General features: G+C 36.5%; 1 protein-coding gene across 13 annotated transcripts in view; it reads right to left on the bottom strand.

The window, feature by feature from the left end:
* Positions 1-20,589, bottom strand: part of RAPGEF6 (Rap guanine nucleotide exchange factor 6) — a 246,308-nt gene that overhangs the window by 113,881 nt on the left and 111,838 nt on the right. Inside the window, exon 1 of one of the 13 annotated variants that reach the window (XM_057491193.1) lies at positions 7,318-9,760. The exons of the other annotated variants lie outside the window; for them this stretch is intronic. Coding sequence (XP_057347176.1) covers positions 7,318-7,452 — 135 coding nt within the window. The 5' untranslated portion in view covers positions 7,453-9,760. Of the gene's footprint in view, positions 1-7,317; positions 9,761-20,589 lie in introns of those variants that run through there. 13 annotated transcript variants of the gene reach the window in all.

Raw genomic sequence — 20,589 nt, 5'->3', positions numbered from 1 at the left:
TTACCAGATATGGGGTCAACACCCAAAATATATAAAGAGCTCACATGCCTCAACAACCAAAGACAAATACCTGATTAAAAAATGGGCACAGGATCTGAATAGACACTTCTCCAAAGAAGAAATTCAGATGGCCAACAGACACATGAAAAGATGCTCCACATCACTAATCATCAGGGAAATGCAAATCAAAACCACAGAGAGATACGACCTTCCACCAGGTAGAATGACCAACATCCAAAAGACAAGAAACAACAAATGCTGGCAAGGATGTGGAGAAAGGGGAACCCTCCTTCACTGTTGGTGGGAATGTAAATTAGTTCAACTGTTGTGGGAAGCAATATGGAGGTTCCTCAAAACACTAAAAATAGAAATGCCATTTGACCCAAGAATTCTATGCCTAGGAATTTACACAAAGAAAACAAGATCCCTGATTTAAAAAGAGATATGCACCCCTATGTTTACCACAGCACAATTTACAATAGCCAGGATAGGGAAGTAACCTAAGTGTCCATTGATAGATGAATGGATTAAGAAGTTTTGGTACATATAAACACTGGAGTATTACTCAGCCATAAAAAGAAAACAAATACTACCATTTGCAACAACATGGATGGAGGTAGAGGATATTATGCTCAGTGAAATAAGCCAGGCAGAGAAAGACAAGTACCATATGACCTCACTCATTTGTGGAGTAAAAAAAAAAAACAAAGCAAAACTGAAGGAACAAAATAGCAGCAGACTCACAGACTACAAGAAGGAACTAGTGGTTACCAAAGGGTAGGCACTGGTGAGGTGGGTGCAGAGGGAGAAGGAGATTAAGAGGCACTATAATTCACAATCACAATATAGGTAGGTCGCGGGAAGCCAGTACAGCAAAGAGAAGACAAATAATGACTCTATAACATCTTACTGAACTAACAGACAGTGACTGTCATAGGGGGTTGAAGACTTGATAATATGGGTGAATGTTGAAACCAAAATACTGTTCATGTGAAACCTTCATAAGATCGTATATCAATGAAACTTTAATAAAAAAATGATACTGGGAAGTTATAAAATCTACCTATAAATAGCCCATCGTTCAAAGAAATCACATTGGTAGTTTGAAAATATTTAAATGCAATAAAAATTTAAATGCTATATATCAAACCTTGTTGGATCAACTAAAGCCATGCTTACAGGCCATTTTATAGCTCCATAATGTGTATTTAAAAAGTCAGAAAATCAATGCACTAACTATAACTGCTTACAATAATAGAAATATTGATGGGAGTATGTCTCAGCTCAAAGATCTTCCTCCCAGTTTGTTTCTATGGCTTAGATTTTTAAAAATTTCTCATCTAGTAATGAAGTATATGGAAAGGCAAGACTGAAATTAGTTTTAAAATGTCAGATGTTTCATTGGGGTCTCAGGGGTAAAGGAAGACATTTTATACTCCAAGAGTCCTGCAGAGGTAAGACCAAAGAGAAGAAAGTCATCCATAAAAGGAACACAATGAGCCACTGCCAAAGAGCAAAGTGTGCAAATTGGCTCAGCAGTGATACTTACAATGTACTGAGCAATCTTCATACTCACTTGACCCTAAAGGCATGTATACTGTACAGAAATAATAATACAGGAAATAGACAAAGGAACTGTGGAAAACAGGAGAGTTCATCAGACCTGGTAGGCTGTAAGGATGAATGGGTAACTCAATTGAGGTTGCTGATGAAAGCTCAGCTATTAAGTTCTGGTGGGGCTTTTATTTTAGCCCTACTTTAGTGAAGAAGAACTGAAACGATAAGATAAAGCAACTTGCCCCAGATATCACTCTCCAGTAAGTAGTGGAGTTGGAATTCAAACCCAGGTCTAGTACTCTGTTATAGTCTACTTTGTGCCAGGAACTCTGCCGGTAAAATAAAGATGAAAAGAGATGGGTCCTGCCTATAAGGAGCTCAGTCTAATAGTGAAGAGTGCTCACAGATTTACAGGTATACAACAGCATCTGCTTTCTACTTCATGAAGAAAACAATTTAGGTCTTCATATTAATCCCCTCAACTATCTCATGGGAATAATAATAATGGTGATTGCAGCTAACACTTCAGTGCTCACTACATGTACCTAATATGTAAACTATGAAATACATCCTTCAATATGCTTTTTACATAGATTATCTAATTTAGCCATGGACAACCAGATGAGGGAGATGTAATTATTATACCCAATTTATAGATTAGGAAACCAAGGTCCAGAGAAATTATAAGTTCTCCATGGTCTGATAGATAGGAAGCTAGGGAACTGGTATCTGAAACCCAGGTGGCCTGACTATAAATCTACTGCTCTTCCCTACTACATTATTTCCTGATCTTAAGATGGGAGTTCTTAACACTCAGTAGTTTCTCTTTTCTTTATAGCAAAGGAGGCAAAAAGGAAAAGGTTATCCTCTAATAGGAATTCTTGGTATTTTAAACTTTCTCCACTGTCTCTCATCTGTTTTCCTTTTCTGCATGGCCCCAGTCAGAACTTAATGGGTGAGCTTTCATCAGCAACCTCAATTCACCTACCTAATCATCCTTCCAGCCTACCAGCTCTTTTGCCTTAGCTCTATATGACATAAACATATTTATGAAGGGTCCAGGAAGTTCCACAGTAAAGAAATGTTTCACACAGCATTCTCTAAACTTTTTTTCCTCCAGTATTCTTATTAGCATCCTGCCAGTGTAAGAAACAATGCTTTGGGACAGTCCATCCATCTATCCAAGAAATACTTTTGGAGTAATTAAATGGGGAAGGGGTCAGCAACAGAGACCTACTTGAATCTAGACTGGCATGAGTGTAGGATATATACAGCATAAGAATAATATTATATGAATACTCAAGATTCTATTTGTTTTAAAATTTAGCCTTCAAGAATTACCTGCCACTATTGAGAATGTTAGCAGGGAACTAACTGTACTGGTTAGTAAGTATCTTCACTATCTGAAACCTGCCCCATTATTTCATTTAAGAGAAGGACATTCAAAGGGCTCTGTAAGTATGAAATACTTACTATTAACACTGAAAACAATGCTTAAAAGTTGCACAATTCTCCGACAGAAGAGCATTCCTCAAAGATAACTGTTAGATTCCAACCTGTGCTACTAGAACTTGGTTTTAAAAGCATAGCTGTGTTATATAAAAGTGCTGTGCCCATCCAGAAATCAGTTATTCATCCACCTTAAAAAGACCTAGGATAAAGATGATTCTTGGGCACATCACAAAATCTACAAGTTGACACTTGCTACTCATAGAAGACATTTCAGAATTCTACTCTATACTCATTCACTATAAATATAAATAAATTGCTAAAAGGCTTGGGGGTCTAATTTCCCATTTACTGAACAAGAAGTACTTAGTGTACATCTAATGCCAGTCATAACAAGAATGGTAAAAGTCATGGGGTTTAAGAGACTAAAAAAAAAGCAATGAAAATACTAAATAATGCTACTTAGACAGACCTCATCATCTCATGGAGGAAGAGAGCAAGGAGAATGATGTTTGGGATGATTCTGGGAATGATCAAGACTAAACATATTGAATAGTACTGACAAAGACGCAGAACTACAGTATCAAAGATGGTAGCCTTAGTCACACATGGCTACTGAGTGCTAGAAGTGTGGCTGGCCAAATTAAGACATTTTATAAATGTAAAATACAAACTGAACTTAGAAAAAAAAGTAAAACAATTATATTTTTATTACATGTTAAAAAGCACAGATCAGATATATCATTATATTAATTTCACTATAAAAACTATTTTTCTAAATGTGGTTACCAGAGGGTTTAAAATTACATGTGATGTGGTGCACATTCTATTTCTTGTGAACAATACAGGGCCAGAGAACTGCGTGAGCTGATGCCCTGGGGAACAGTAAGCAAACCAGTCTAGCTCAGCCATGGAAGCCTGCAGAGGGGTATGGCAAACGAAGGGCCAGGGGCAGCGTTCCTGGGTGTTTTCACTTCCTGTGCTAGGAAAAGAGACATTGAAGAGTTTTAGGCAAGAAAATGGAAGAGATTTGCTTTTTAAAAAGATTACTCTGGAAGCATAAAAGATGAAATGGAAGAAAATCATACCTATGGGTAACAGCAAACATTAGTCAAGGCACAAGATGGAGGCTTTATGAAATTAGAAGCCACAGAATTATAAAGGAGCTTCTAGGACTAGGGAGTGACATATCATAGAAGTGTCAGCTGATAATGAAAGAGAAAGTTAAAAATAGATTCTAATATCCAAAAAGCAGCCCAGAACCTTTGTTATAGTCTAAATTTTCTCAAAAGCCCTAAAGGAAATGGCTATAACTAGTAACAGTAGCCTTGGGCATATTACACCCATACTATATCTGATATATGTGAAGCTATAGGGGAAACATGGATTCCTAACTATTTTTCCTAAAAGATGAGGGTTGGAGAGACATTGATAAATAACTCAAAAAATATTAGAATTTTTTTCATTTCTAAGACATTTTTCTCCCCACTTTAACATTTTTAAAACCACAGAGCAGCTTTCAACCAATATTTGAACTTAACATGAGTTATAAAAAGTATAGACAGACTTGCTGAGAGAAGAAGAAAACAGCGTAAGAATGTGGCAAGTTTGAGGACAAACAAGGAAACTAGAGCAGCTGGAGGGAGCAAGGAGTCCAGGAGAAGATAAAGGGAGGAGGAGAGTTCACACACTGTTCAATGAGTCATGGTGGGGACTGACTTTTACTCTGAAGAAGTGTACACCAAGGAGGAAAAAGTGATCAACTGTGTCAAATACTGCAGACAGGTCAGGGTAAGAGCCAAGAGATGATCTGTAGATTTAGCTGTGCATAAAAATGAGAATTAGAAGCATTTCCTAGACCAGGAGATGGCAGGAGTACCTAAAAGGAAAATAGCCAAAGTAGTAACACCTCCTCCACCCAGTAGAGTCACTTTGGGCAAGCCAAGAGTAACAGATCACAAGGTGAGCTCTTCAAGAATCACTCAAAGAAAGTCAGCCCTCCGCAAGAACCCAAAAACCTCAACTAAGAGAATTCAATCATCAAGAAAGAGCTAATAAAACAATGAGGAAAAATAACACCATTTATAAAATGAAAACAAGTTATTAAACATAGGTGGTTGTGAAAAAGAACCACTTAAGAGATTTCAAAAATAATACAATGGTTAAATTTAGAAATGTAAAAGATGAATAGCAGAGTAACACTTGGCCCCAAGTGGAGAATGAGTTAGTAAGCTAGAAGACCTAACTAGGAATGCACAGAATGAAAATAAATCATGAAACAAACAAATTTATGGTCAGCTCCAGAGTTCCACCATCTGGAGCAGTAAGGGAAAAACAGGTGTTTTCAAAAAGTAAAAATTTCCCCCAAGAGAAGATGGTGGGACTCTTTAGAGTGAGAGAGGCTTCCAAGAGCCAACAAAGAGAAACAAAACAAAACAACTGGACAATCCATGGTAAAACTTCATGGCATAATGGACAAAACAAACAAAAAACAAAGCAAAACATAACTAACCATTAACAAGAAGAAAAGCAGATTATTTAACAAACGAACAGGAATCACAAGGACCCTAATCTTCTCATCACCAACACTGATGCCAGAAGACACTGCATTTACTTTTTCAAAGTGCAAAAGGAAAAAGACTTTGGATTATTTTACATGCAATTAAACAATTATTTTTAGGATAAATATAAAAGCATTTTGAACAGCCAGGACTTAAAGTTTATTCCCCCTCCCATTCCCTACTCTTGCTGCTAGAACCACTTATTTTATCAAGAAAATAAATGAATTCAGAAGTAAAAAGATCCAAGTAGCACAGCATGGACAAGATACATCACTTAATAAATTACACCAGTAAAAAGCACTGGAAAACCAAAGGTAGCAAGTTTGAAAAACTAATCATAAATAGAAAGTGTTTAATCACTACTAATTTAATACTTAAATTAGTAGTGCGTTACCAGTATCCACAAGGTTATTTTTTGTTGGTATTCTAAAAAACAACCCATGTATCTCATTCATGATTTTCTTTATAAAGCTTTTTTCCCCTGGCTTCATTCAATTCCCTTGTATATGTTTTAAACCTTAGTAGTGCTACTATCAAGCAGCAGCAATGCATGGGCCCCACAGGTGGCATCTGTACCAAAGAGGCCATCCACACCTTACAGGTAAGTGAAGTACAGTGAAGTGTGTACCTAGGCTTCTTTTCATCTTTTTACATTTCAATCTGCTGTTTGCTGAACAGGCAGTGAATTTAAATGCCTTCCAGAAGCTGCCTCAAAGAAAGATATGCAATGAGCTATCTTTCAGATAAACCAGTACACCACAATGTTATCATAGTATTTCTCCCTTAGTCACCATCAGTAGGAGCAACCTTTAAACAAAGACATGATTTCAGATCATCCTAGGAAATGTTTCTACTGTGCCTATCTTTATTCAACAGAACCATAAAGAAATTTTAACATAGCCAATGTTACAATTGAAGTGCTTACTGAAACACTTAGTATTATAAAAACAAAACTAAAAATGCATACCTGTTTTTGTTTTGAAATTTACATAACATGAAAGATAACTTGAATGGCATCAAATCCAGATCTATATAAACAGCTAGTATGAACAATATAATATATTACACAGCTAATTTTCCTAAAACCTAGCATGTTTTATGCAGTATTTTGCTTTTTTGTGAGTCAATAGGTTTGCTTTAAATGGCAAGTACAATAGATGATCTTAATCAGGATCAAGATACAAATGGTTTACTTACTACTATTTTGAAAATACCAAAGATGAAGATATTTTCATATTACTTATTTTATAATTAGTATTTTCTTCACATTATCTCACTGTTTAAGAATTGTTACCCAGACTTCGTAAAACAATACAGTTCAGTAATTTATGTGGTAACACTCTATCAGTGATAATGGTGTATAATATAAACTAGAGATTAAACTAACATAGCCTAATGCATCATTTAAGGAAATGAGGCAATGTAATAGATTCAAATTGAAGAGTATGATCACAGAACAGTACAGAAATAGCCATAACCAAATGATGAATCACAAATGCATTGCATTTTAGGTCTACAGATTATTAAGAAGATATTTTTCAAATCCTCTTAGAGGTACATTAGAATATTTTAGAGATGCCTTTAAATTATAAAACAGCCACAAGATTGAGCTTTTTAAGATTGCTTTATACTTTTTATTTTTGAAGTTTAGAAATTATAGCAGAATAAAACTCATTTACAATTCAAAATAGAATTTAAATCTAGTAACTAGACTGTATCAACCTGAAAGAAAATAGTATCAAATACTTACTTTGGCGGCCCATGGCTGAAGACAATTGGCATAACAGCGAACAAGAAAAGCCATTTCCTGGGCTGGAAAGGGTAGTTTCCTTTCTACTGAGGAGTATGTTGACAAAATTCTGTTAAGTTTCTTTTTACAAATCATACGCCATTTGCAGTGTTATATAAAGGCAGCTTCTCCAAATCCCTTTCAAACCAAAATCAGGAGCTTTCGGTAGCTTGGTCTATCGTTCTAAATAACTGCAAGTTTTCATCAAAACGTTCACTTCTAACAAGCAAATCACAGTAAATCAAGATGCTTGTATTTCTGGCTCAGAACATACAGACATACACATGCTTCCTCAGGCACCTGGCACAGACATGCACAATGGTAACACAACAGTTAATACTGTATCAATCGGAGCAAATACAGCAGCATGCACCGAATCTGTGTTCCTGGATTCTGAGAAACCTTTCCTCCTGTAATACAGCTTTGTCTTTTCTTCAACTTATTTCATTTGGTAGAACAAGCACTGCAGTAATTCTTCTGCATCAGAAGCAAACCAGAACACTGTATCCTTAAGATAAAGTTTCTTTATATTCTTAACCACCAGAGGTTTAAAAAAAAGAAAAAAAATCAACCACAGAGCAAATAAATGGAAGTTAGAAGATACACGCTCTAACAGGTTTGTCTTGTAGAATGTCTGAGAATCTCCAAAATTAAAATTTTCTCTTCTCACATACCCTTTTACAGCTCTGCAGTATTGCTTCTTGTTTTAATGAATCAGGAGGACAGTACTGTTGATCTAGACCTGGCTTTTCTGGTTGAAAATTTATATATGATATAATACAAAAACACTACATCTTCTGCTAAAGCAAGACTATATGTTAGTGTCTTAATTCCTACTGTCCTTGCCTGTTTCACAGCAGCTCCCTAAGGAGGAGCTCCTATTGATTCTATGCTCTGCAGTAAGATGAAATATCTAATAAGAAGGAAAGAGAGGGGGAGGAGAATAGAGCTAAAAGGATGACATCACCTGTATAGAAGGCCTTCAGAAACTGCATTAGATCAATTGGCTACTGTATCTGCAGATGTAGCCCAAAGAGCAATTTATTGCAAACACACACACTCATAAACACACACCCTTCTGTGAGACATGTCAGCAAACTAAATTCTGCAAGAAAAAAAATGCCTTAGGCACTATTTTTGCTTTAAAAATTCACTTTAATTTTTAATTCTGTGCATTGATACACAGGTTTATTTGGGAAGCCATATTTCCTAATATTATTATTCGAATTTAACACAGTGTTGTCCTCCCAAGGGACAATAATCAGCTCTTGTTAGATACTCCTGCACTGCAAATTCATAAGGCAGCCTAGCCTACATATGTATGTATTCATGATGCTGCTAATTCAGGGGGTTTCTGCTTGCAAAACTTCCTGCTTATCAAATAACTGTTTTGAAAGAAATAATCTTCAGGAACACTCTAAGTTAAAAATACCAAAACAAGTAGTAAGATTTGTGTGTAAATAGTAAATTTAAGGGGAAACAATAGAATTTCATTTTGTAAAGGAAAGCTGAAAAAAAAAAATTCCCGGGCACAAGAGCCATCCTGCAGCAACACCAAGTACTCTGAGGAAGAATAATCTATGCAACAGAGTACTTTCCGACAGCCTAACACTCGATTCCTAGAAAGAGACAAGAGGCCAGTAAAACCCAGAAGGAATCAGAGAAGAAAATGATTAACTTGCAAACTGAGCTTGGACTAAAAGGAAACCTCATTTTAAAATAAAAATTACAGGAAAAATTTAAATTTTGCCACACTCTTTCCAATCTGGTAACACAATTCCTCCAGCACTCTTACTCTTCATGCTTCCACCACAAGTTACCTATGGCTTAAATTCCTCTAGGTTACACTTAAAGTTGTAATGATGCCTCCCATTGGCCAAAGTAAGATTAGTTTCCAAGGTAAAATATTCCTCCAGTAGGCTTTCCTGCAACTCAGCTATGAGAATAACAATCAATGAACAAACCAAATAGAACTACTCTACTCCCTTAACACTATTTTGAGAGAAACAGATGTGTAGCATAAGAGAAAGCATTACTTGAGAGGCAGATGTTATTACAAAGGACTCGAGTGACTGCCACAAAGACATCTTGTCATTAGCTGCCATCGACCCCAAATTAGTTCTTCAATGCCCCCCGAGTAAATGATGAGTTACTTTCTGAACAACACTATGTTCAGATCTGCCAATCTGAATTATGCTACTTGTAAGACTAGAAAGGTAAAGTTCTTACTTCAGTAAAACTAAATATTACTCTGAACAAAGACAAGTCATACTTTCAAAGTTATGTGATCATTTAAGAATTTAGGTTTCCATAAAACTTATTTGTTTTCTCCAAAAATTTCTAAAGAACACACAAAATTTGCATTTAAATGTAAAATTAAGCCTCACAAATACAGAATCTAGTTTTCTAAACATAAAACACAGAAAATACACTGGGGTTGAGTTCCAAGCACCGATTTTTTTCCAATTTAATTAATTTGAATAAACTACAGTGGGATGGAATTTCAAAAAAATGTTAAGAATTCAAGAATAAATTAACTAAAAATCACTTTTTTAAAACAGAAAAATAGTAGGCACTTTGTATGTATGTAAATGAAGCCAAACACTTCCTAAAGAAAAATTTCGAAAAGACAAAACATTTTGTACATAACATTCATAACATGACTCAAGAACACTTTGATTTCAATGTCAGACAATAATTATATTCATGTATGGTACCAACAGGATAAATTACAACCAAATCAGAAAGCAAAATCCTAATGGGCACCTTCCCCCTTTTTATAAATCATGCTGCTAGCACACAAAGGATGCAAGCTGAGCCAGGGAGGCAGCCATGTCTTAGCGGCTTTAAAAAAACTGCTGCCCTATGCATGAAATGCAATCCACTAATGCCATATGTCAGAACTACTGTAGTAAACACCAACTCAATAAAGGAACGACTCTCTTTCCCTTTAGTTTGGCCTGTAAGTGAAGATGACATCATCCTTCCCCTTGTTCTACCAATCATCTCATAGTATCTGCCATCCTAGGGAATTGTATGGTGAACCCAGCCTGCAGAAACTCCCTGTGCAACAATACCATGAAAGAAAGAGGCCAAATTCTATATTCAGCGTGTGAATCAACCAGCACTGTATTGATACTCTACACCACATTGTTTTTTCAGAAATAATGACATAACTTCTTAATTACTGAAGAAAAAAAGAAACTTCTTTTATAGAGGTCAGTAATTTAGCAAGTAACTAAATACATGATTAGGTGAATAAAACGACTTTTCGTTTCCATCATGTTTAGAATTTTATTGCTATCTCATTCCATTGTCTTACCAATTCAAATGAAGTTATCTGCAGCAGGGGAGCACGCCCTGATCTACACATTATCTAGGAATCATCACCACAGGAGAGCCATTTGAAAATACATTTCTCCTGCATCTGAAATGCCCTGGTGCTAAGCCTACTGATGAGCTCTTTCACTTTAAAAAGGTCTTTTTGCACCTATTACAAAATACAGGACTCAAGGTACGCTGGCTTTTGCAGAGCTTCAAACCTTTACAAAGTATTTTATAAACATGTAAATGCTATATTGTGAATAATTAAAATTTTTGTAAACTGTATAAACTGTTCCTAAACACAAACCAGAGCATCTGAAATCATTTTGAATAGAATGCCAAAGATGAGGTTCTAATAATAAGTCAACTATAAATACACCTTTTATTTCAATTAGTAACAACACTGAACAGGAGGGAAAAAGAGATCACCACAGATTAAGTTAGTTATCAGAGGATACACATTCCACACATTATGAAAAACAAAAACCAACAATAACAAAAACAAGGTTTGTAGTAATCTTGGGCATAGTCCTACAGCTGATTCCCCATATGCACAGTGAAATATTATAATCACAACTTAATGAAGCCAAACTCAAAAGGAGGTGAGCAACAAAAGTTACGTAGTTTTAAAAAATAAGCAGGCCACTCATTTCTGTCTTTGAGATATAAACCGTTAAATGTACTGATTTATGTAGTAAAAATATTTTAATGCTTTTAGAAAATGAATAACTGACACTGTACTGTGATCTGAGGAACATACAAGCCCGTTTAAAGGATCACAGCAAGCCCCACCCACCTGTGCTGAACCTGAACATTTGAAATGAATCTTTCTAAGTTACCAGACATGGTTAAGTCTAATTGCTATTGCCCCTCAGGAATTCCTATTTCAAACTGCATCCTATCTATTCCTCAGTCTCTCTGAAAGAAGGGAAGCTAGCATATCAACATTCTCCTCCTATTCTTCTGTAAGAGACAAAGTGCTTCAGACACTGTCATCTCTGTCCACTAAATGACCGGTACCATGCTGTTGGAACCCTGCCAAAGCCACCAGCAGGGCACATATGCACTATGAAATATGATACATCCTTAGGGAGTGATCGAGGAAGAAAAAGCATAGAGGGGAGGGGGAGGGAAGCCTTCATCATCAGCTAAGGTGATGTAAGCTTCTATAATTAGAATCGGTGAAACTGAAGGAACAATAAAAAGGCACGACCACACCTCTACCTTATCCTACACCGTGCTGTTCTATCAAGTATTTTCACACAGACACATACGAATACACTCTACATATATAGTCATTAGTCAGGTATATGCTACATATACTCTATACAAACCTAAAATTTTTAAATAGTGTATTATTTTCTTCAAAAACAACCCAATAAATAAAATAGAGCAATAAATAAACATGACTGTAAAAAAATAAATCTCATTTTAAAACTTGAACTATAGAGAATATTGTCTCCATCTGAAAATTCTTGGATTACAGATTACCTTTAATTACTTATCTAATTTTAAATACCGCGTTTTCCAGTACTATAAAAGCCAAATGCCAAAATGGCACAGTTATCGAACAGATAACAAATCAAACTAAAAGGCAGTAACAATCAGTATTAACCTGCTTGCTGTGTCTGAGCAGTTATTTGCTCAACTGGAATGCTCTGGCAAATCATTATCTTAGACTGCTGATGATACTTTAGCATAAGAGTGGCTTCAAACAATCTTCAAAAGAGCTTTCTTTAGCAATTATTGTGTAAAGTATTTCCAGTGAGATAAAAATCTTGCCAGTTCTGATTCCCAGAAAGATCCACATGGATCAGTGTCACCTTTAGGGGAGGGAGAACTGCTCCAGACAACCAGAGGGGCATGTGGTGCCTTCCTCTTCCCAACACCCCAAAAGTTCACATGGAGTGATAAAAGACAATTTCTTAAAATGACTTAGAAGTTAGTAATACTTATGTAGAGCCTTAAGAAGTTATCCTTAACTCAGTAATTTAACTTCAACAAATCAATCTGAAGGAAAAAATCAGAATCACATATTTATTTATACAAGTTGTTTGTAGTAGGAGAAAAACTGGAAGCTGCATGAGAATACTTTATTACACTCATACAATATAATAGCAAGACCAGCTATCTCCAGTTTTCAGGATCACAACCAGTATCTTTCTTAACAATCTTCTGTGTGTTTTTACATTTCTACAATGGGCTTTTTCTCAAAAAAATAAAAGGAAAAAATTTTTTCTTTTCTTTTTTTTTTTGGAATCTGTTATAGGCAGGCATTTGTCCAACTTAGTTTGATTACAGTATCACCCCTTTGCTTTTTCTCCATCCATTTGTGAACTCAGGACCTAACTAGGTATAAGAACTTTCTCTCGAGAATTCTACATTACCTCCTAGAAGACAAATGAGAAGCAGAACTCTCCTAGTAGATGCTAGACACTCATGAATACAAAGAGAAAATCCTCTTCTGTCTTTTATGTGCAGAGCACCATAAAGAACACACCTGTTAGAGCATTCTGTGTTGTAAAAAGGGTAAGAGGAGAAGCAATGTTGAAAAGATGCAAATTTTCAGAGGCGGAGCTCCAAATTTCTCAGTAGCAGTCTGGTCACCATTCACTGTTTTATATACAAATAAAATAAGCAAAGGCTCCAAACACAAACTTCGTACTTTAGAAGTGACAGAAGATGGTTTATTCACTCATTCTTTCATTCTGCAAGTATTTACCAAACACAGAATAGAATTAAAAAGAATCAGGATCCATCAAGTCCACAAATACAAAATAAAGTTCCCAGTGTTGACAGTTTCTTCATCAATCAGTGATTATGACTTTTACGCAGTCCAGACTTGAAACTCTGACAGTAGATGCAACAGGAGTACTTACATCTCCTCCATTGTGACTTGAATAAATGTTTTAACTATTTGCTCACTGCTGTTCTGTGATGGTCTGAATATCTGTGTCCCTCCCAAATAGGTATGTTGAAATCCTAATCCACAAAATAACGGTATTGGGAATGGGGGCCTTTGAAAGATGATCAGGTCAGGGGGATGGGGCCCTCATGATTGGGATTAGTTCTCTTTTAAGAGAAGCCCCACAAAGCTCCCTAACCCTTTCCACAATGTGAGGAAGACAGTAAGAGGCAGATTGTCTGTAGTCTGGAAGAGGGACTTCACCAGAACCTAATAACTATGATGGCACATGACCTTCAACTTCCAGCTCCAGAATTTTAATAAATAAATTTCTGTTGTTTATAAGCCACTCAATTTGTAATATTTTGTTACAGCAGCCTGAACGGATTAAAACATGCTCCATGATGAGATCTCAGCAATGACATGTTTGGACCAAAGTCCTCTTATTTTCTCAAGAGCTAGTCAGTGGGGCAGGATCCTATTTCTTAGTGCAGGAATCAGTAAGACACACACACAATCTACGAAAACAAAACGCATTCTTCTAGAAAAATAAGATGTCATATCCACGGTGAAGTAGAAGCATCTAGGTATTACTCAATGGCCACTGTAAAAGCAGTTAAATGATCTGGTCCTAAAAATGCCCTCTTATTCAGCTGCACTGGCAGATGTATCTTAATCTTGCTAAATATGTGCTGAGACCAAGTAAAATGAGGAGCACTCCATTAGAGCAGGGAACATAAGGTTCAGTCAGAGGTAGCAAATGATAAGGAGCTGCTTGTTGAATCAGTAATTTGAGAGCCTCAAATCAAACAGTAGACTCTAGATTCTAGTAGATTCAGACCATGCTTACCACCTGCCATACTATCCCAGAACAATGGACTTGGTGGGAGGAAAACATGTAAAGAAAGGTAAGCAAATGGAAATGCTCCAAGTATAAAGGCATAACCCATGGTGCCGCACTGGAAATCCCTCTTTCCAAGTGTCTCTTTGGGGAAAGTAGGCTGGCTCCACTTCTGTGCAGGTGCTATGATGTGAAAAGAGAGAAAGTAGGCCAGCAGCTTGTCTGGGCCTGTGAAATTAAAAAGCACCAAAGGCAGCATAGTGAACAAGAAGAAAAAATTATGATTTAGGTTATTGGGGAACTTGGGATCTAGGTTAAGAGAAGATAACAGGCACATCAAACACATATACTATTTGTTTTTCAAAAATACAGCATGGGATTAATATATACATCAAGTATAGAAATCAAATGTATAATCATATATGACTTATTTTTCCTATAATTCCTGATAAGTGATGAGGAACAGAACAAACAAGACCAAAACAGTTTCTGTGGCCTAACTGCCCTTGCTGTTGTTTCAGTACCTTGTAAGACATTGCACCCCAGGAGACTGGAGACTGCTGAGGATTAAGTTTACAGTTAGTTAATGGTTGTCTATTAAGTCCCACACACAGAATTCTATTGTTGTTAACATGTATTTGCTCAATAAATACGAAGGGTGCCCTCTCAGCACCACTCTGGCGCTGTTATGCTTTGAGTGCCCTGGCTGGCCCTTTCAGACCTTCAATAACTCATTGCGTCTCCTCCCTTGTCTGCGGGTCAGAAGCTGACAAGTGGCGCCTGAACAGGGACCCTTGAAACTCAGAGCGGGGAACCTCTGAAGATGGTTGATCCGGAAGACTCCCGGAGAGTGTACGTAGGGACAGGTCGAGACATCAGGAACACTATAATGGGCCAACATGAAGCTAAAGTAGATAAACTGGAGGATTACTTAAAATTACTCCATGCCCTCCTGAAAACCTCAGGAGTGAAAACTTCTAAAAAAGACTTTGCTCAACTTCACAAATATATTAAAAAATATTGTTACTGGTTGCTACCACAAGGAACCCTTAGACAAGCTGATTGGAGTAATGTATTAAGAGATTTCAAAAAGGCTCACAGACAGGGGAACATTATCCCTGTACCTGTTTGGGTGGATCAATGGCCCCTCAATAAAGAAAAACTGGCAGCCTTACACACATTAGTTCAAGAACAGCTTCAGTTAGATAAGAATTTTCCACAAGCCTGTGGAATTCCCCTGTATTCGTTATAAAACAGGGTCCAGAAAATGGAGACTCTTACATTACTTAAGACAAATTAATGCAGTCCTTAAACCTATGGGTCCTTCACAAGAAGGCCTCCCTTCTCCAACTATGATTCCAAAAGACTGGGACATAGTTATCATTGATCTTAAAGATTGTATTTTCACAATTCCTTTAGCTGTGGTAGATAGGGAAAAGTTTGCTTTTACTGTACCTTCTTTAAATCTACAAGCTCCTTCAGAAGGATTCCAATAGAAAGTACTTCCTCAAGGAATGTTAAACAGCCCTACAATTTGTCAAAATTATGTGCACAGGGCTATCTTGTCCCCTCCTGGCCTGAGCTAGGAGCTGTCTGTCCTCGCACTTTACCTCTAAATAAAGCCTCCCCTTAGCTCTCCTACCTTTACTGTTTGCTAAGTTCATTTATCAGCTCCGCAAACAAGAATGCTGGCATCATCTTTGGGGGCTCGTCAGGGATAACTCGGGAGGTGAGAATCAGCATCCAAGCCTGCCTTTTCTTTCACTGTCCCTATAGAAGTAAGCTGTCTGTGGCACACATTGGGCGCTCGTCAGCCGCTTAAATGGGACCAGGCCAGCTGCCGTTCTCAAAGTCTTGAGCGACAGGTTCCCTTAAGTCTATCTCCCTCAGTGGATACCCCGTCTCCCTTGGGAGCCAGGAAAGTCAGCTGAGTGGAGGCCAGGATTCCCTTTCAGAGGCATCTCCTTGGATGCGAGGGACTGAGGAAGGCCGTGGGCAACTCCGAGAGTCTAGGCTGAGGCTGCACTTCAGCAGCTGCTCAAAGGCCCGCGTGTCTGGAATCAGACCCCAACAGCCTGACTGGGTGTCTATGAGGAGTGTCTGTCTTTCTGTCTCTCTGACTTCCAGCCTGCTTCTTCAGGCCACCCTGGCCTCTGAGTGAGGCAGGGGGCATCCCTAACTCTCTTCTAACTTCACCAGTTTCATGGAACTTGATGCTCACCACTGCAAGGTAAGAGATTGCTCTTATTTCTGACTAAATGCTGTACTTTTTATTGTCTGAGCACCTGTTAGCCACTTAAAAGATGATTAGCATTGGCCACCAGTCTTAAGTCTCTGATTAGAAAGGCTTGGCCCCTGAGAGAAGTACACAATATTATAAAGTTATGCAGCTAAATATATTTTGCCACAAAGAAGGAAAATAGTCAAAAGTCCCATAGACTACTACAATAGGGTATTCGTTTTCTAAAAATTTTTTTGGTGAAAATCTATTCTTACTGGGTTCATTATTATCTTCAAAAATTGGGAGATTTTTAAACTAGACTCCCTGAAAGAAATTTATCTTCTGAAATACAGCCTGATTTTAAATAACTGGTGCTAGAATTGTACTTGCATTCCATTTCCAGCCCCCTGGACACACACAGTCCCTATCAGTTCAGAGCTTTCATCAGCCCTGTTAGTCTGGGGCCATCTAAACCTTAACTCGGTGACGTAAACTGCTCACCTTTAGAGTGTATTCTTGAAAACTGAGATACTTTTAGTCAAATGAGCTAAAAGGAAAGAAGACAACTGAATATTAGTAACTCAAGTCTTTGTATCAGTTTATCTGTCTGTGTATATGTTCTTTTATGAAAAGTGTTGTTAACTGTAGTCATTATGTCTCAATCTGTATGTTTGTGTGTGTAAATGAAAAATATTGTTCTACCTCTGCATGGTATTAATAAAAATTGATTTAAAGACAAGCACTTGTAAAAATTGGGCATTCTAAAACTTCCAGAAAATTCTAATAAAATATACTAAGTATTAATGCTAATTTAAGTTACACTGTAATGGGCATGTCCTTATGGTTATCAGCTGCCTAAGTTTACCTAAAGTTATTAAAGTTGATATCATCTGTTAAATCTTTCAAGAAAAAATGCTTAAAGAGAGGCTTGACTTTGTCTATTGTTTGGTAAAAGTTTTGTGAGCATACTTGTTAGGAATAAGTAAACTAAATAACTGTAGCAAGGAAACATCTTAATAACAGTGTGTTATTGTATTACAGTATGTTACAGTGTGTATACCTACAAACAGCCTGAGAATCTTTGTAGTAACCTAAAATTTTAAGTTTTTCTAAAGTAGACATATTTTGTGCTTAGTGAGACTGTGCTATAAAGCACACAGTTCCAGAAATTATAAAATGTGTTCATAAATTTGTCAATCTAAAGAATGTTAGTATAACAGTTTACAATAGCCCACTTCTCAGTGTTCACTGAAAATTAAAGTTCCTAATGGTTTTAAGTTCTAAATAAAACTACTTAAAGTAATAAAGAAAACATCTCTGCTTGCTAGAAAAAATGTGTGTTTTAATAAGAGAAAGTATGAGGAATGAAAATTCATTTTGTTGAAGGTAAAAGAAACTGTTCTAAAAGTATAGCTGTTTACTTTAAGTAAGAACTAGAGGAAGAACTCTAAATGTAAAAAAAAAATGTGTAGAAACTTTTTGGAAGAATTAATATGGTTATGCTATGTGAAATTAAAGCAAATGTGATATCAAGTACACAGCAAAATTAGAATTTTGTTCTCAGTTAAAAAGACAAAGTCTTCTTAAATTGTTAGTCTGCTCTTAATGTTGAAAGATTGCAAATGGTTTTCTAATTGTTCTATCAAAATAGTTTCTCATGCTTAAAGTCTCAATGAATTGTCTGAGTATTTAAGAAAATGAGATCTTTATATTAAAGGACTAAAAGTTAAACTTTGCTAACAACTGTGTAAACTTCTGTATCTGCCTTTGAAGTATTTTGTTGTCATTCTCGTTAAATAGATAAGTATTGCTTCATGGCAGCCTACAATCTTATTTAGGCAAATGCCAAAGAAATTTTCTTCTGACAACTTTACAAAATCAAATTCAAAAAGGTGCTTTAAATTCCTCAAGGGAGGAACAACCTAAGACAGGCACAGTCGCAGGGGGGCCATCAGGTGAGAAATTGGGGATCAACAGAGGTGAGGCTTAGAACCTCACCCCCCGTTTTGAGAGAAATCTTCTGCATCCGTGGATGTTTTGTTGCCCTTGTCTAGCTTGGATTAATAGTCTATAGGCACAGACCTGATCATCTACATTTGCCCTCTTACAGAACTAAATTATGTTTTCTACCTTTATCTTGCATCTACCTACCACTTCAGCATTTTATTTAAAAAATAATAATAATAATAATAATAAGGGAGAAATGTGGGATTCACATATAAATCAAGTATAAAAATCAAACGAATAATCATATCTGACTTGTTTATAGTTCATGATGTGTGATCAAAACTGAAAGTTTCTGTGATATGACTGCCCTTGCACTGTTCACCATGTAAGAACTTACTCACTATGTAAGAATTTGTTCACCATGTAAGAACTTGTTTGTTGTGCTTCAGAAGATTGGAGACTGTTGAGAATTAGGCTTGGGGTTGATTAATGATTGTGCACTGAGTCCCCTATACAGAATTTTATTGTTGTTAACAACCATTTGATCAATAAATATGAGAGATGCCCTCTCGAAAAAAATAAAAGGTGCTTTAACCTCTAATTAACTCTGATATTTTCCAGAGGGCCCCTGGAACATGTCAAAGGAATTTTTTCTCCTCATCGGAGAAAATATTTGGCTAATTTGGCTTATTTATCTGACATATATTTACCTGGAAAGCACTGTCAAAGGGAATGATGCTAAACTTTGTTACTGAATGTTTTATATTACAGAAAAATCCAAATTTTCTTATGTCAACTGTCTTATAGTAAGCTCTCATCAGATCTTTAACCATTGTCATTTATAAGTCTTTTGTCATTTATAATCACTGTTTTATTACTCCTAAACTAGTAATGAACTAGATTTCAGCAGAACAGGTATTGGTTTCATAAGATTAAGTAAACTAAAGGAAATGATTTTGTGGCTTTTTGTTTCAAATGTTGTTGATAAAGTGTTTTCAGTTTTTTCTATAAGCTGACCGACAACAGTTTAGTAAATGACAATACCTTTATAAGCAGAATTGAAACATTTATCTTTCTCCCTATCTGACCCCTCCAGAATTTAAAAGTGTTCAGTATTTTTATATTTAATGGCAGTATGTTTATTTGCATAAGTTCAATAAGAATCTGCTTTCCTTGTAAGAGAACCAATTAAAAACACAGGTTATATTACCAAGGCATTGACTAGAATGTCATACCTGAGAGACATGTGCATAAACTCAAATATGAACAGACAGCTTTAAGGAACTAAGGTTGGCTTTACAGAACCAACAAAGCCCCTTGGAAGAACTGGCCTGGTACCTTGCTTACAAGGTTCCCAGCAGCCTTACCAGGTGAGTAAGGAAGGTCACTTCCTGGCAGGTGTAGGAACCTCAAAATGTCTCGGGGACCTCAAGAAGAGAGGAATTCACCCAAATATACAGGTACTGCAGGCAAAACCTGATGATCTGGCTTGGCTTTCTGGCCTCGAGAGGCCTTAGAAGTCCAATCTGAAATTCCTTATAAGAAGTTCTAGCAAAGCACATTTAAAAGATCCTATGTAATCAATTGCTCTTCTTGCTGCACTTATGCAAATAGTCAAGCCAAGTGTTAATTATTTTCTTAATTTAGTTACTTCTAATAAAAATGAGGCTGATTTTAGAGAAAAGTATTGTTTCAATAATGCAGCCTTATCTATACTAAATCCTAATACTAGTCATTGGGACGTAGACTAGATCCAGAATTCTAGTTTCCCCAAAATATCTAGCTATGATTCTCCAGATGTTTTAGTTTTCTCTCATCATTTCAATTAAAATTTTACTGTTTCTAGTCCTCATATTCAGCCATACATTCTTAATCGTGTCAAGTTGCTCCAAAAAGGAAAATCCAATTCCAGATGTTGTGACTTAACCTAGTAACACGATTTGTCCTATCTTGCCTAGAAGCCATAAAACTGCAAATAGTAATAGAAATGGAACC

Source organism: Manis pentadactyla, chromosome 13 (genome assembly GCF_030020395.1).
Source record: "Manis pentadactyla isolate mManPen7 chromosome 13, mManPen7.hap1, whole genome shotgun sequence".
Lineage (NCBI taxonomy): Eukaryota > Metazoa > Chordata > Mammalia > Pholidota > Manidae > Manis > Manis pentadactyla.
This window is presented reverse-complemented; position numbering and strand designations above follow the sequence as displayed.